Genomic DNA, 17,451 nt, shown 5'->3' with positions numbered 1-17,451 from the left:
ACACTCAATAAATCTCCTCTGGCCCAAATCAATCAACAGAACAGTATGGCTTCTTTAAGTTGTCGGACTTTTTCCAGATACCAAATCAAAGGTGTATCTCATCTCATATTAAGTTTCCAATCTCGGATTCGATATCCAATTATGACAGATATCTTCTTTTTTTTTTATTATCACACAAACGAGGAGGGAGGATCGAACCCGGGGAAAGTAGCCAGCTAATCTGGCGGGTGAGACCACTGGGCTACAAGCCCGGTCTCGACAGATATCTTTTCCAACTCAAAAAAAAAGGACATATGAATTCTTAATAATTAACATATGCATATTCAGGGGGGAAAAAATTTCAGAAGTGTTATTGGTAAAATTGTTGTTAGTCTTTCCACATTTGAAGTCCAATTATTATCTCAATGCATTGCTTCTTCTCTGGGAAAAGTTCACGACCTGTGGGCCTTCTACCTCCAGGCAGCATGTTTCGAACAAGAGTTTGTACACAAATCATTCACGTCATCTTTATAATTTTATTGGTTATTCCCGTTTTCGATTAATTTTTTCACATCTTATAGGATTTTGGTTTGGTGAAACATGTGAACATTATGTTTCATGTCAATAATCTCGACTCATCGTCGTTTTTTCTTAATCATCTTTTTCTGAAAAAGATTATGTGCAAAGATACTTGGATCGACGAAGTAGAAGATATGTCAAATGTCGAATATCCTTTTAAGACAAGAAAAAAAACTATATGTTTGATCGAGCATTTGTCGCTTTACCAATACTAGTTTGTGATAATTGTGCAACTCAAATCTTTTAAACAATTCAGTGACTCAGGCTTCAAGTTTCGATTGTTCTACTCAAACAAAGACAATTATTGCACAACAGTAATCATCCTCTCAATAAAATTGCACTATTTGCAATTAATGAAAATCGAACTCATGACATTTGTTCTGATACCAATTATAGAAACGAGCGTTTGCCGCATTACTAAAAGTTATAATTAGTGATAATAGTGCAACTCAAATATTTTAAATTATACAACAACTCAAATGTTGCGTTTCGATTGCTCTACTCAACATGAACAACACTGTACATTTTTTTAAAGTGAAAATAGCTTAGCACATAAGATTTTTTTAGGAGGGTGCAAAATAAGTCAAGCCCTCCTAGATTAAAAGCTGCCACCTAACATTTTGATAATTTAGTCTTGAATTTTTTATGAATTTTTAGCCTCACACAACATTGTTGTCACAAACAAACCACTTAAAAAAAGAACATTTTATCAGTTTGAGGAAACATATGGACTATATGGAACTTGTGTAATGAAAGAAATAGAAAAAAAATTGTAATAATATGACGTGATAAAATGAAGCATATCACATGCTTTAGAGTAATCGTGGGAAAGGATGGGGTTGGAAACTCCAATTTCAATTAATCCATATATTTTTTATTTCACTCAAACCCCAAAAAAATAATACTTTATTCTCCATAACTTTAAATTTTTTTAAAATAGTTCAGTTTCATAATTTTTATGTTAATTAAAATTTTTGAATGACTTTGACAAAATATTAGCTCGATGGTTCATTACTTCGTTATTGTACTTTAAAAAAATTAATAAAATTTAATTTTGGGGACCTAATTCATGATTAAAATTTGACATTTATCTACGCTGTAAAAAAAAAAAAAGCAAATTGCAAGACCTTTTGTACACAAAAATTGGACCTGTGTCGATAATTAGTGATTCGGGACAATAATTATCTTTACCGGGAGTAATCGGAATATAGTAATTGAGTTTGTTGCATGAGTTTAAACCATTTGAATTGTATTATTATCGCGTACTATATCTCATGACAGGTGATAGTTGTCAATCATATGACTAGTAGCATAATTAAGATCATGGTTTCATTCAATTAAGTTGCAAGTTTATGCAATTATTGAGAAAAATGATTATCAGGGATTAATAATTGCTCCTAATGGGACAATAATTAAAACTTTGAAGTTTGAACTATTGCATGGCGTAACAAATTAAGTTTTGTAGTTATGATTGATTATAGGTTTTGAGAATAGTCATATTTTCAACATTAATTGGACTAACATACCATAAAAATCTCTTTCTCAGAATGAAATCGAAAGGTGGCCAAAAAATAAAACAAATAACATAATATGATATGAAAATATTAATTTTGGGCCCTTATTAGCACCAAATAAGTAAAATCCCACCAATGAATATGATCAAATTGTGCATAAGATAAAAATTTTGAAAGGAGGAAATCAAAGATTTGTGGAGTATTTGCATGTGGCTACATCATATCACATGGAGCGTTGCTTAGAACCCATCCCTTTCCCTTAGTGCTTAGGCACAGCACTTACATTCCCATGTTAGCAAAACAACAAATATTTGTGGTCACATGCCACAAAATGTGGATACATTATATTGCTCCAAAAGGTGAAATCGCTCACCTTAGGCGAAATCGCTCACCTTAGGCGCCCCTCACCTCCGGCCCGACAGGATTATGAGAGGGAGGTAAATCATGGTGACTCAGGCAACCAGCAGCAGCTAGACCTTACGCTACGCCGCGCACAAGGAGCTCCCCCTCATTGGAGGGAATTTAACTCTGGTCATTGCTCCAAGATTCACTGCTGCTGACCAACTGAGCTAAGCCCATGCGGGCATGGATACATTATATTGATATGCTACAATGAGCTTCTAGTAGGTGTAATATAAGACGGATCGATCTGATTCATATTTACACCTAAAAATAATATTTTTTTGCATAGAAAGTAATACATTTTCATGGGTCGATCATGTCGAATATCTTTGTTTTTTTGAAACAGTGATATTTTTTTTATCTTATTGTTTTGTATCTGATCCCTATTATTTTTCACGACCCCTTTCTCCATTAGTTTTTTGACAATTAGTGATATATCTAAAATTCATGAATCAGATTATTTTCTTGGGACACTGCAACCCAAAGGGGATGTATTCCCCTTATGTGATTGTAGACAGCGGTATTACCCAAAATACGTACGAGAATTTCTTGATAAATAAGAATATTTATTATTATTTACCTTTTTAATACATACATATATAAATATATTCATAAAATTGATATATGAAATCGTCTAGCAATCATTTTTGTTATATATATATATAAAAGTTCTGGACCATTGGTTATTTATTTGACTTGTCTACGTATGCGAATGCGGTGGGTGAAAGGCACCGACACACCGTACTTATATATTAAATAAATGAAATAATATAAATATTAATTAAGCGCATCCCATCAGCATTACGTAATACGATTCATTAAAATATTTAAAACAAATCCTAAGATATTTCACGATGTATATGTGGGGACTACAACTATTTGGTATTTTTAAATTAATTAAATTAATATCAGTAGTAATTATTATATAATATAGATAATATTTTTCAACTCCGTTTTCCTTTTCTCTCTTTATATGAGAACTTTATTTTTAAACAATTAAAAAAAGCTTAATTTTAAAATTAAAAAAATATATCGTTACTTGTACGCATCCAACACCAGTTTACGCATCCTCGCACATTCTTCTGAATCTCCCCCCTTTGACAAAGTGACCTCGATTCTTCTACCTTTAAATTATTATTTTATTTTGAAATTGAGCTACCTATTTTTTAGGGCTACCTGATTTTAATAACTAATTCTATCGTCAACTTTAGAGATATAAGTTGCCCATGAGGGATGGTTTTTTTTTATGTCATCCCAAAAATAATCAAATACCTTTCTTTATCAGTGAGACAGATCAATCATGCTCATATTTACAAAAAAAAAATATTTTTCATGGATGACACAAATAGAAGATATGTGGACAGATGAGTAAAATATTTGTGAATTTTGAATGTTTAAAATCAAAGTAATATTATATTAGAAAATAATATCACTGATTTTTTGGAAAATATGATGAGATCTTTTTTATAAGAATTAAAATAAAAATTTAAAATATGTCATAAATGCCAACACCTAGCAAGATTTGTTTTAATTCCATCCTATTTTATACAATTAATTGAACGAGCATATTCACATAGCTAGAATAGTAATAAATGAGCGAATGTTTTGTAGCTCATCTAATATCAAATCTCAAATTTGAAACGAGAAATCGAGTTTGATATTCAACTATAACAACCTACATCACCATTAGGGGGGAAAAAAAAAGCAATATAGACTACAGGTTGATATTTAAGAATGATTATGTAATATAATTTAATTGGAAATAATAATTTAATATTTGAAAATAAAACAAATATGGAAAGAGTTGTGGTAAGGTAGATAGCGTGGGAATAATGGACCACGTCTCATCCACGCTCGGCATCACATTTTTATTTCCGCACTATCCGAGAGTTTTACATTTTTTTATTTTTTTTTTGAGTTTTAAAAAAAAAACGTTATTTTTGGGAAAATGAGTTCATTATATTGATTGATAAATATGAACTAATTATAAATATAAACTAAACAAATAAATTTTAGACTTGTTTGGTTGGATTAGAAATTTTAACAATTTTGATTTTGATGATAACAAATTTATTATTGTGTTTCTAACATATTTACTCAAATGTGTAGTTGTTAGCTCAAGATGAAAACTGAAAATCGAATTTAGCCAAACTGAAAATCTGGCGAGCTCCAGTATTTCGATGATATCTTTCAGCTCGATAATACAAATGATCAGCCGCCAAAACGAATAAACAGAAAAGTCGTAAATCACATTAATTAGGCTAAATCGGATGTTATCTACACAAACAGGTGGCAGCAAGTCTCATCAGTTTGACTGATCAACAAGGATCAGCTGGGTATGAGCAGTTGAGATATTTTGGTCAGCAGACCTCGTCAGTTTGGTTCAGTCTAGTTGACGAGCCCAACAGAATAATCAGTCTAGCTGACGAGCCCAACTAACATCGGATCTCAAAATCAGTTAGGCTCAGGTAAAAATGTCCAGTAAAGTAGATTTGACCGTTTAATTATCAGTAAAAGTACATAAACTTTTGAATAAGCACTGCATTGTCTTATTTTCCGACACGCTAGATAATAATCATGATTAATTTTTAACAGTCTATTATCGAAATAATTAATTGGCGTTAGAAATATGCTTTCTAAAGATAACATTGCTTGGACTCTAAATCACGAAATATTTTATACGGCCTTGCGAGAGCGTATAACTTTGGGAATTTCAACAATTTGTTTAATATACTTCAGTTATTTAGGATCAAACAAAAAAGTGAAAGTGATTTACCTAAATAAGCTAACCATCGACTTCCATTCCTTCTAAACTCCAACGTTGGATTTTATATATATGACACAACAAAGTCGTGCTGTGCACAAAACTGAACAAAGATAACACCTTTTATTTTATCGAGCTTTGTCTACCTTTTATATGGTGTAATTTTTTTCATATACTAGTTATTCTGCACACGCGATTCTTGTGTGTACAGTCTTTTTTATCATTATCGATGGGCTAAAGTGAAATTTGACAAATTATGGAGGGATTAAATTGATATTTGAATTGTTGAAATAAAAAAATAAAAATAAAAGTGTGTGTTGAAATTTAAAAACAAAAAATAAAAAACAAAAGTGTAATATTGATATCATATAAGGGTAAAATTGGAAGAAAAAGTTGGTGTCCTTCCTATATGGTTACTATCATATCCTCAACTTTAATAAAATAGAATAGATTAAGAACATTAGGTAATCTGGTTTTCCTTGTATCTTAATAGAAGTTGACATCATGTGTTGATGATCCGAGATTAAAATTTCACTATACTCTAGAGAAAAAACACTTGGAATGTACATATTGTTTTTACGATTGACCAAAATTTAAATTGTAAAAAAAAGTTACACAAGAAGACTTTTCAAAAACAACTTGAAAAGCGTTGATTCTATTTCTATTGTGTAGAAATGTCAAATATAATAAATAATTGATAAAGTTTGTCGGTCCTATTAATTTATACTATATATTATGTCATACTTTACCTAAACTTTTTTTTGGCTTCCTATTAAAAACATTGTTAAAAAAAATTGATTTTTTTATTGTTGAATATATTTCGTTGAATATATATTTTGATTGATGAATGTATTATGGAGATAGAAAAATAGCATATTGATTTATATAAGAAGATAATATGCAAAAGTTTGAAAGAGTTTATCTATTTTGATATAATCGAGTTATTTATATGTTAGAGTTATTATTCATTTTGAATATTACCGAGAGTGACCATATATGGTAAATGGAGGTCGATGTGTTTTTATTGTCCAATCTTCAAAACAATATTTGATTGTTTCATGTTGTTTTTATGCACTGTATTCATTCGGACATTATTCAGAAGAAGAATATGAGTTCTCGGAAAAGAGAAATATTTCTTGCATAGAGTATATTTTATGCTGTGAGTTTGTCAGGTTGGTTGGAACGAAATTAACAAGCCAAAACAAATATGTTCATTCAATGTTGAATTCAGTGTTGACAAAATTCGAACAACACTGCTTTATCGTTCTGTTGTGAGAGCTTTTCTATTGCTAGTGGTGCACAAGCATTCATCGAGAGAGGAATGTAATGTTCTTGTAAGAGAAAAATCCACGTGTTATCAAATGGAGTTCAAGTTGACGGATATTGAAGACGAATGATGTTCATCAAGTGAAGTCTACTTGATAATGTATAGGTCATATAGCCGTCGTTAGAAAAGATGAAATCTCTTGTTCAAATATGTCTTTGTATGATTGTAACTTCTTATATTTAGTGTATTTATTTGATAACTGGACGTGACCTCATGAATATAGATCAGTTGTGCCAAACCACGTGAAAATTTCTCGTGTTCTTATTTTTTCTTTCAATCTTATTATTTTTTAATTGGACTAATCATAAAAACTAAGCAAAATATGAGAAAACCAGATCAACCGTTTGTAATGTATTTTTGAATAGATTGCCTCATATTAACTTGTACCAAATGAGGTACAAACATTTTATTTAGATGGGAAAAATGATTGTTATACTTGAGTTCGTACTCGAGATCTTAATGTGAGATAACCTACAAATCATCGGTTAACCACATATTGATATTACATTTTAAGGTGTAGATATGATACAAATAACAATTTTTGAAATAAATCAAAGCTTCTCCTTTACCCACAAATCAACTGATAATTTAGTTCCAAAATTTAATATTTCTTATAGTTTGTCTAATTTTTTTTTTTTTTTTTGGGATCTGAAAAAGTTAACTTATACCAGAATATGTCATGGTGGGGCCAAACAAATACTATTTTTAGATTTTACTTGTGGTTGCAAAAGGTAAGCTATCCCGTTTGCATCCCTTTTTCGGTTTGAATTGTCTTTATTTAGTAAAGGGGGTTGACAAAGTGAACCTTGGAACCAATGCATTTTGTTAATTTATCAATTATCCACGTGCTTTTATACTATTTTCGTAGATTTTTTAACGTTTAATGAATCATTTTTATAATTTTTAAAAAATTATTAATTAAGATTAAAAGTTAAAAAAATTCAGCCATATATTTTTATGGTTTCATGTTATAAACGAGAATAGAAAAAGAGATTGAAAAAGCGTGAATAACATATTTAGTAGGTTAAGAGTTTTTTTAAGTACATACAAGAGGGAGAGATCGATCTTGAGTTATCAGCTATTATAGTCTTGGGTGAGACCACGGGGGCTAAGGCCCGGTCTCGATTAAGAGTTACTAAAGATTAAGAGTTTCTAAACTTATATTCTTGTAATAATGTTTACGAAATGGGGGGATATCGGTCTAATCTAACTCGTTTGGGACAAGCTCATGCTGATTTGAGTTAGTGACATTATACTTGCACAATATTTGAGAAGACTTCCAAATCAGGGAGAAAAATATCGTTTGGTACAAGCTACGTGTCACACATGTTTAAAAATATTTTAGTTGTTCAGTAATTTAAAAGTAAAAAAATATAGAGATCATACAATTAAATCTCAAATCCAAGATCTTATTCTAAATCTGAAAATCGGTGGAAAATAAACTATAATACATGAACTTTTATATGGGAGTTATAATAACGAAGGCAAAAACTTGTGTGAGACGGTCTCACGGATCGTATTTTGTGAGATATGTCTATTATTTGGGTCATACACGAAAAAATATTACTTTTTATGCTAAGAAAGTAAGAGTATTACTTTTTATTGAAAATATCGGTAGGGTTGACCCGTCTCACAAATAAATATTCGTGAGACCGTCTCACAAAAGACCTAATCAATAAATAATTAGAAACAATATATTACAACCAAATTAGATCACAAAAACTCATGTAAGATGGTCTCACGGGTCATTTTTGTGAAACGGGTCTCTGATCTGAGCCAAGTACTGAAAAATGTTTATTTTTATGTCAAAAATATTATTATTTATTATAATTATGAATCATGTCAACTCATCTCATGTTTATAGATTACTGAGTTCGTCTAACGAGAGACTTCTTCATTAAATCAGATGTAGATTGTTTTATCTTTTAATGAATTTACAATAATAATTTTTATATGTGTGTATTTAACATTGCTAATAATTATCTATTATTTATAATATAGGTCATAACATTTCCCATTTTATTGTGCATATATATTGCATGATTTTTTTACGTATGAATTTGATAAAAACAGGTGCAAATGAAATATGGATAAGCTTGGATATATATAAATAAATATATATATACATATATATATATTATAAATTTGAAAATATAATCTACATATTATTTTCCATATTCATTATATTTATCAATACTATATTATTCAATATATGTAGATTTTTAATTATGATCAATTTAGTAATATACAAAATTATCCTAATATTATACAAATTTAACCCTAAGATTTTTTGTAATCTTATCTGAATTCTAAATACAATAAGTCACTATGAAATATCGTAAATTCAAAGATGATAAAATTATCTTATTTAAATATTTATCCTAATTAATTAGTAGAAAATCTTCTAAAAAATTTAAATTTTAGATAATCCCTAGATGTATCGTTATAAAACACTTAACGATAATACATTTTATTTATATAAGTATTATTATCTTACCTATTTAATTTTTTTAGTAACAAGATTATCCCTAATGTTACTTTCCTTATTTTATAAAATCTTTATTTACCTTAAAAAAATTAAAATGCAATCATATTATTTGTCAACAACTAAAATGTTAATATCTTTAAAAAAAAATTCAAGGTTCTCTTCATATGAAAATAAATTATAAAAAAGAAAAAAAAATCTTTAGTCAATCTAAAAATTTAATATTATTCATATTTTATCTCAAGATTAAAAATTGTTAGTGAAAATTTTTTATAAATTACTCAAAAATAAAAAGGTTTATAAAAAATATTAAATTTTGTTTGATTTTTTATGGTATAGTAAAAAAAATGTTAGAAAATATGAAATAAATTATGAAAACTTAAGAATGATTATTTTCCCCAAAAATTGATAAAAAAAAAAAAACAATTTTTACTGTATAATGTTTTTAAAATTTTTGTGCTAGTGGACGATAAAAACTTATTTTAATCATCACAAAAAACATATGAAACAATATAACGAATCAATTTTATTTGATATATCTTATCTTATCTTATCTAATTATATAAATTTTAGACTAAATAAGTACAAAATCTTCGTCTTTTCTCATTAATTTTTTGTTAATCACACCAATATTACTTTAAAGTAAATATGAACTATATATAATATAATCATTGGACCAATCTTATTCACACTTGGATTTATGTTTGTCATCTTTGTGTGTATATATAATTTATTTAATTTTTTTATAATTAAAATTTATTTAATTAATATAATGTTGTATTTTAAAAATGGAATATAAATAATATTATTTAAATATTAGACGAGAGTTGTATTTGATAGAAACACACCTTTCCCTCGCCAGCTGTTTCGTCACCGTTTCTCTCTTTGCCGTTGCTCTCTCGCTCTCTCTCTACAGAATTATAGATATACACATATATAGATAGATACACGGGTGTATAGATATAGATATATCTATCTCTATCTCTATTTTCAATCACTCCGTGTTTGTGAACAGCACAAATTGAAAGAAGTCAGGATTTTCTTCCTCGCATTGGAGTGTCGACATTCTGTGATCCGATCTATAAATATCTTTGGCCGGCCTCGGATCAGCATTCCTTGTTGCAAGATCGTAGCTTTTCGGGTAATTGAATTCCGTCCATCGATTCTCTTTTGATTCATGCAATGCAATCTTCAAATTAATTTGCTGTTTGTTTATGGTTTTTGTTTTCATTTGTCGTTTCCCATTGCTGGGATTTTAAGTTTAATGACAAATTTGCATGTTCCTATGTGTTTGCTTGGTTATTGAATTTGATTTCCCTGTTACAGATAATTTTGGGGAATTGGGAATATGACGGCCGAAAAAGAGATTTGTAATGGGGCGGTGTCTGAGGTGGCTGGGATTGAAGAGAAATCGGAATTCAAGGCCAGATCTTTCCAGGATCTTGCCAAGCCCGAGTTAAACGGTATTGGGAATCACGATAAAACCCATGATCCCGAAGATTCCTATGTTTTGTTGACCGATGTCGGTGACCCGAGTGCTGATGGTAAAGATGTGGCTGCTGTGGATGGCAGTCCTCGGCATGAATCCAATGCCCCTATTGAGCTTTTAGGGATAGAATTGGATGCCCTGAACCGGAATCCGGATGGTGTGAGTGCGGGGAAACATGGGAATGCTGAGGGTGGAGATGAGAGTTTTACCTTGGTGAATGGCAGTACTGACGTGCAATCGATTTCCTTAGTGGAGGGAGGTGTGGACCAAGATACTGTCAATGAGGATAAATGTTTGGAAGAATTGAGTGATCAAAACAGGGAAAATCAATGTTGTGAATGGGGAAGAAGATCCTACATTAACGGAGGGGGGAATTGGGAACGCGGCGAGTGCCGATGAAAATTCGTCGGTTGCAAATGGAGTTGTTGTAAGGGTAGAGGGCTCTGTTCGGGATGAGGATGAAATCCAAGACAAGTTGGTTGTTAACAAACCTGCAAGTGAGGCAGAATCTGAAATTAACAAGGCTGAGGACTCAAATGGAAAGGTTGAAAAAAGATCTGAAGAAGCTGAAGTCCTGAAATTTCAGGATCAAAATGGGAAAATTGGAGTTGTGGCAGAGGCTGAACCGGATAAGGTTGAGGATCGGTTAATATCAGAAGCGAATCAGGAATCTGAAGTTCCGAACCTGGGAATGGTTCGCAGATTCAGGAGAGGAAGAGGTACCCAAAAATTTGTTGTCACCCTCTGACAAACAGAAGACAGTTGAGGATGAGGTTGAGTCGGCTTTGGGTCAAGAAGCTATGCAAGAGGAGAAGTGTGATCAGGAGTCTGAAGTTCCGAACCTGGGAATGGTTGCAGATTCAGGAGAGGAAGAGGAACCCAAAAATTTGTCGTCGCCCTCTGACAAAGAGGAGACAGTTGAGGATGAGGTTGAGTCGGCTTTGGGTCAAGAAGCTATGCAAGAGGAGAAGTGTGATCAGGAGTCTGAAGTTCCGAACCTGGGAATGGTTGCAGATTCAGGAGAGGAAGAGGAACCCAAAAATTTGTCGTCGCCCTCTGACAAAGAGGAGACAGTTGAGGATGAGGTTGAGTCGGCTTTGGGTCAAGAAGCTATGCAAGATACGAAGTGTGATCAGGAATCTGAAGTTCCGAACCTGGGAATGGTTGCAGATTCTGGAGAGGAAGAGGAACCCAAAAATTTGTCGTCGCCCTCTGACAAAGAGGAGACAGTTGAGGATGAGGTTGAGTCGGCTTTGGGTAAAGAAGCTATGCAAGAGGAGAAGTGTGATATTGATCCTGAAAATGACGTTCAATACTGTCTGGATAAAGACAAAGTTGTGCAGAGTAATGTTGTTTGCGAAGTTGGAACGTCCTGCGACGAGGTTTTAGAAGTTGAAGGCAACATTATATACCCAGATGATGTTGTCAACTGTCGAGATGGAACTGGATCAACTCCCCTTGGTGTTTCTGAAAGAGAGACCGGGGCTTCTGGGGAGACTCAAAAAATATCAGCTTCAAGTGCCCAAATTCAAAGGCCAGCGAATGAAGTTCAAATCTCTGATGCTGAAACTGCTGGAGTCATCATATCTTCTTTACCTTCTGATGGTTCAGAATCTGAAAGTTTTGGGAATGAACCTATTCATCTTGACAGCTTGGAAACGTGTTCTGTCGATGGTGTATGCTCAGGGTCTGACATCAGGACGGTTGTTTCTAATGGAATGGAACCAATTTCTCAGGGCAGTGAATTAACTGCAGATTTTAAAGATGACCATAACCCACCAGTTTCAGCAGTGAAATTGGAACCTGAAGCTCATAATTCTTCTGGTGCAGACCATGTAGTTGTGACTAGTGAAGAAGATGCCACCAGTGGATTGGAGGTTATAGATAGTTTTGTTTCTGATAAAGGTGCCATGTTACTGTCTGCGGATGTTAAAGCCATGGTGGGGGGTGCCACTGGAATTGATGACGGGTCGTTATTGGCCAAAAACGCAGGCACTGGAAATTCTTGCAGCGTTGACATATCAATGGCTTCAGCGGAGTCTGGTTCTGATACAGTCACGGAAAAGGATGTAAGTGGTGTAGCTGTGACAAAGCCGTTCAACTTTTTTGTTAGGACTCCAAGATATAGTGATGAAAAACTCCAAGAACAAATCAGGATTGCAGAACTAGAAGTTAACGAGAAAACAAAACTCAGGGATTCTATTCAAGCCCAAATTCAGGAGAAAAGAGTAAGAAACAGGCATATCCGTATATTTTTATTTGTTTTTTCTTTTGTTATTGTCTTAGACTGTTACGGGCTTGGGTTTAGAGTAATAGTGGGTTTGGGTTTACGGATAATAGTGGGCTGTATCCAAATGGGGTTAGTAGTTATTTTGGACGTGTTAAGAATAAAATGGGGTGGGATTAAGTTATTTGAGTAGGTCTGAATTTTATGGCAGTTTCTGCCCGCCAGTGCCAGGGAGTAGGGGAGAGGGAAGATGTTCTGTTATGAATATTTTCTGCTCTAAGAAGTTGAATTTGTCATTTTCTTTATACATCTTATTATTATTTACTGAATATAATTATCTTCTTGTGTATTCTCTTTTATTACTGGTTTTGTTTGTGTGTTGTGGATTGAACACAATTATAATTCATTGATTTTTAGGCCAAAAATCAGAATAATGGTATCGATTATGAATATGCCAAAGGTGAGGACAGAAGCGTAAAAAAGTTGATAAAGGAAAAGCGCATGGAAATAGATTCTCTCCAGTCTGTTATCAACAAGGCCAAGAATGCAACATCTATCGAGGATTTGAATTGCCGCGTAAGAATTATGTTACCCTGTTGGTTGCTGCATATACACCACACCACTTTCGTTTGTTTGTTTTTCATGTGGCTTTTGTGTACATAGCTCAGAAATAATCTGTATAACAATTTGTTTTATGATTGAATTCTATCTCTTGGCAGATAAAAACTATTGAACATATGATACAACACGAGACACTTCCTTTGAAGGAAGAAAAACAACTCATTCATGAAATCAAGCAGCTAAAGCAACTCCGCGAACAATTGTCCTCTAGCAATTGTAGCCAAAGTGAAATCCAGCAGGCTCTTGAACAGAGAGAACAAGCCGAGGAGCGGTTAAAGGTATGCTTACTTCACTCTTGTCCGAAGTATAGTTTGGGTTGGTTACTGCCATTGCATGTTCCGGCACTTCCTAGAGGGACCGGAATTTGTTTGGATAGTTCAACTTAGTGGGGATAGTCTGATCATTGGCGATCTCGCCCTTCACCTCAAAATGAAAAACTTAACATTTATGTATGTTTAAAAAATTATAGCTTTGTCTCCTCCAACCAAACTTTTGGATCCATGTTGCGACATGATGTCCTACTATGGCATTTCTATTTCTTTTTGTATAATTTTTTATACGGTATGTGTTGTATTATAATTTTAATGTAAAATTATTTGTATTTAATACAATATTGGCATGTGTAGACCTTGAGGAAGGAGCTTAGTAATCTCAAATACACAGCCTCAAAAGCTCAAACAGCCTGTGATGAAGCAGAGGGTAAATACAATGTCGAACATAAAAAGGTCAAGGAATTGCAAGCTCACTTCAGAGCTGCTGATGATGTTCGTCAAGAAGCCTATGCTAAATTTCTGAGTCTATCTAAAGAACTTTCCCAGAAGGTATGCTCCCAATCAACAATGTAGTCTTTTTCTTGTTTTGCCATAGAAAGTTGTGTGCATCTCACATAGACAACAAATTAACAAGCTTGAGGCTAATAGTAATAATTGCATTTATAATTTCAACCATAGCAATTAGAACCGTTATTCACACTAACAAGCATAGATGTTGTAGGTCTTGAGCATAGACCGAGGCACGATATATGTTAAAGTGACACACTCTAATAGATAAAATGGTAAATTGTCAGTCAATTTCTCATCCCCCATATAATCGAATTTGTACCTTACAAACAGCTGAATAATAATAAAATAAATTAAATAAACATAAGTCTGTTAGCAAAAAGATTATCTTGTAATTTTATTGGATTTCTTACCCTGCATTTAATACGCACATAGATGCATTGAACATTTAATGTACAGAAAGGTTATGCCATTATGGTTAACTCACGTGCCTTATCGAAAGCATGAGCCTTGTCACGTGCCGATTGATCAGATTCGAGTCCCATGCTGGACATATACTATATTTTCACAAAAATGCTATCTCTAGCCAAAATAAGAGCATCAGATAAAGTATTAGAATGATAAAGTATGTTGTTCTTACAACTTTGATACACCTTTGGATGATTTAGATATGAAGTTCTAAGATTATTTACAATACTTATTAAGAGTGAACCGTGAACAGATAGAGTCAATCTAATTCCGTGGTAAAGTTTGAGCCTTCAAAATATTCTACACAATTTACATAAAGAAATGGGAAGATTCTAGAATACTTCACTTTATCATCTTCTACACTATCCTACTTTTCATTATTGCTCTAGATTATTTTACATATTACAAGCAAGATAAGATATATAACATTTGGACGCTACTACACCTTTCCAAAATGTCTCAATGCATCTTCTACACTCTGGGTAAGTCTTCACACTCGCACTTTTATAATTTGTAACATTTGAGACCTGATTTAGTTCGATTGAAGGCTAAACCATGATTGAACATTCTTGATAAAACTAGCATTTTCCAATCAAGTACCGGTCCTTGACACTTTGCTTAGGTTGATGCACAAAGGCTGAGCCTCGAGCTTAGACACATTCCTTGTGGGCTTTAAACCAGTATATTACATGCAAAGTTTTATATCATAAACATTTATTATCCTTTATTATCCTATGGACTTTTGGTTTAGTGGTACTGCATTGTGTTCTTACCTTGTATTCTCCTTTGTGCATCAATTATACTACGACAATTTCTCAAATTTTGTGGCCATTTGTATCTCAAGCTTCTTAATTGCAGTTGCTCCAGATGTTACTCTTAACTCCAGTTATAACGGCCTTCCAATTTTGACAGATTTAAAGCATTTCATGGCATTTGATTCGGGATGAACTATTACCTTTGCATATTTATTAAAATAATCAGTTGGAACTTGGAAGTATTGTTCTCTTACTGCTATGTGTCAATATCTTGTTATATAAATTCTCTTTGAACTGGATGCGATCCAAATGCATATCAAGAATTTCCTCTTCGGGCGAGTAATTTACTCCTAGAAATCAAAGTGAAATGAGGAAGATACACTGGAGAAAAGAGAACTTTTTGGCTGATAACTCTAATACTCTATTCATCTTCCTCTTGTTACCCCCTGTTTCATCTACCATAAACACGAGTCAGAATATATTTCTTGATACATTTTGAAGTGATTTTTAATCTGTGTACCCGACACTGCAGAGGAAAAACTTCTTCAAGTTCAAGAATGATAGCGCCACAGCGACTTATAATGCATTTACTGATGATAGGAAGAAGCTTTATCAGCGCTGTGTGAATGAGGTTAGTTTTGTGATACTCTCTCTTTATGACTCATTAAATTCAGCTCTAACTTTGTAATGGCACGGCAATTCCATAGGTTGAAAATTTTATGGAACTCTGGAACGGGAATAATGAATTCCGAAGCGAGTATGTTAGGTTGAACACAAGGAGTACATTAAGGAGATTCGGCACTTTAGACGGTCGTTCCCTTGGCCCTGATGAGAAACCACCCATCCTACCCAGTTATGTCAGAGAGCGAAATGATAAAGCGGTCTCAGTGCCAGCCAATGCTGATTTGATATCTAAAAGTCCCCACATGGAGCTGAAGCCAGAAGCAAAGATTGAAAATGCGACCTCGGATGTTCATTCGATTAAGAAAGAGACAGAAAGCAAGGAGAAGACAGCGACCACTAGGGGACCTGCTAAATCCAAACAAGTGAATAGCTTGGCTACTGTTTCTGGCATGGATGAGGAGAAGGTGGAGGTGCAGGAGGAGCCTATAAAGACAAAGGAAGAACTTGAGCTGATAAGGATAGCCGAAGAACTTAGAAGAGAGAAGACTGAGGCTAATTTGAAAGAACAGCGTCGATTGGAGGAGATAGCGAAGGCTAAGGAAGCCCGTGAGAGGAAGCAACGGCGGGACGAGAAGGCACAAAAGAGAGAAGAATTGAAAGCTAGGAAAGAAGCAGAACAAAAAGAAAAGGTTAATCAACTATATTTCTCATGTTTCAATTAATTTCCTCACGTTACTTTTGCCATTTTTCAGTATCATATGCGATATGGATCAGGGGTCCCAAAGTGTCAGCTGTGATTTTTCTAAACATGCAAGTTCAGCCATCTTGTTCATCTCTCCCGAATTCTGATATTTTTCTTGACATACAGGAGAGGGAGAAGAAGTCAAGAAAGAATGAACGAAGAAAGGCCGGTGCCTCATCTATCTCCGCTTCTACGGATCTGCAAGATGATGCTAGCAGCATCACTTGTGTGGAAATTAGCAAGGTGGAAGCCTCCACTCAAGTGAATGACGTTTCAGTTAAGAAGCCTAAAACGAGTCGTGTGATGGTGAGCAAGCAAAAACAGACGAGAAGCACACTTCCTCCGTTTCTTCGTAACCGAAACAGGAGGAAATGGCAGCAATGGATGTGGGTAAGTCTTATAAGCCTCGTTGTGTTGGTCCTTTTCTGGCTGGGAAATATGGGTGTGTTCTCTAGTGTAAATTCCAAGCTCCGAGGTTCTGGCTTCTAAGATTCTGCTGCCGAAAACATTTACTTCTTCTCTCTTTTTTTCTTATTGTTTTCTCGTTTTTTTTTTGATAATTATTTTTAGTAATATAAGATATATGAGCTTCATGCAAACTATACACTTGACAAGGGGTGATAAATAATTTTTGGTATTGGTTTAGACCAGCAATTTAATATTTATTTTAGTTTAAAGATGGTGTTTAGTGGATCA

The 17,451-nt window shown here is 33.4% G+C and overlaps 1 protein-coding gene across 1 annotated transcript; it reads left to right on the top strand.

Annotated features, from left to right (window-relative positions):
- The first annotated feature begins 9,894 nt into the window (after window positions 1-9,894).
- On the top strand, window positions 9,895-17,451 carry LOC142550701 (uncharacterized). The gene is made up of 10 exons (XM_075659778.1): window positions 9,895-10,191; window positions 10,377-10,933; window positions 10,977-11,083; window positions 11,190-12,767; window positions 13,184-13,342; window positions 13,486-13,665; window positions 14,014-14,208; window positions 15,922-16,020; window positions 16,097-16,702; window positions 16,882-17,451. Exons 2-10 carry the CDS (start codon window positions 10,399-10,401, stop codon window positions 17,242-17,244), a joined length of 3,822 nt encoding a protein of 1,273 aa, XP_075515893.1. The 5' UTR covers window positions 9,895-10,191; window positions 10,377-10,398; the 3' UTR covers window positions 17,245-17,451.

The sequence above is a fragment of the Primulina tabacum genome, chromosome 7, assembly GCF_025594145.1.
Source record: "Primulina tabacum isolate GXHZ01 chromosome 7, ASM2559414v2, whole genome shotgun sequence".
In the NCBI taxonomy this organism is placed as follows: Eukaryota; Viridiplantae; Streptophyta; class Magnoliopsida; order Lamiales; family Gesneriaceae; genus Primulina; species Primulina tabacum.
The sequence above is the reverse complement of the archived record's forward strand: the minus strand, read 5'-3'. Positions and strand labels throughout refer to the sequence as shown.

Bases quoted from the DNA above. Each gene is read 5' to 3' on its own strand.
- LOC142550701 (XM_075659778.1), top strand. From the start codon at position 10,399: ATGACGGCCGAAAAAGAGATTTGTAATGGGGCGGTGTCTGAGGTGGCT. The intron at 14,209-15,921 runs GTATGCTCCCAA...CCGACACTGCAG, and splicing joins CTAAAGAACTTTCCCAGAAG to AGGAAAAACTTCTTCAAGTT. The intron at 16,703-16,881 runs GTTAATCAACTA...CTTGACATACAG, and splicing joins AAGCAGAACAAAAAGAAAAG to GAGAGGGAGAAGAAGTCAAG.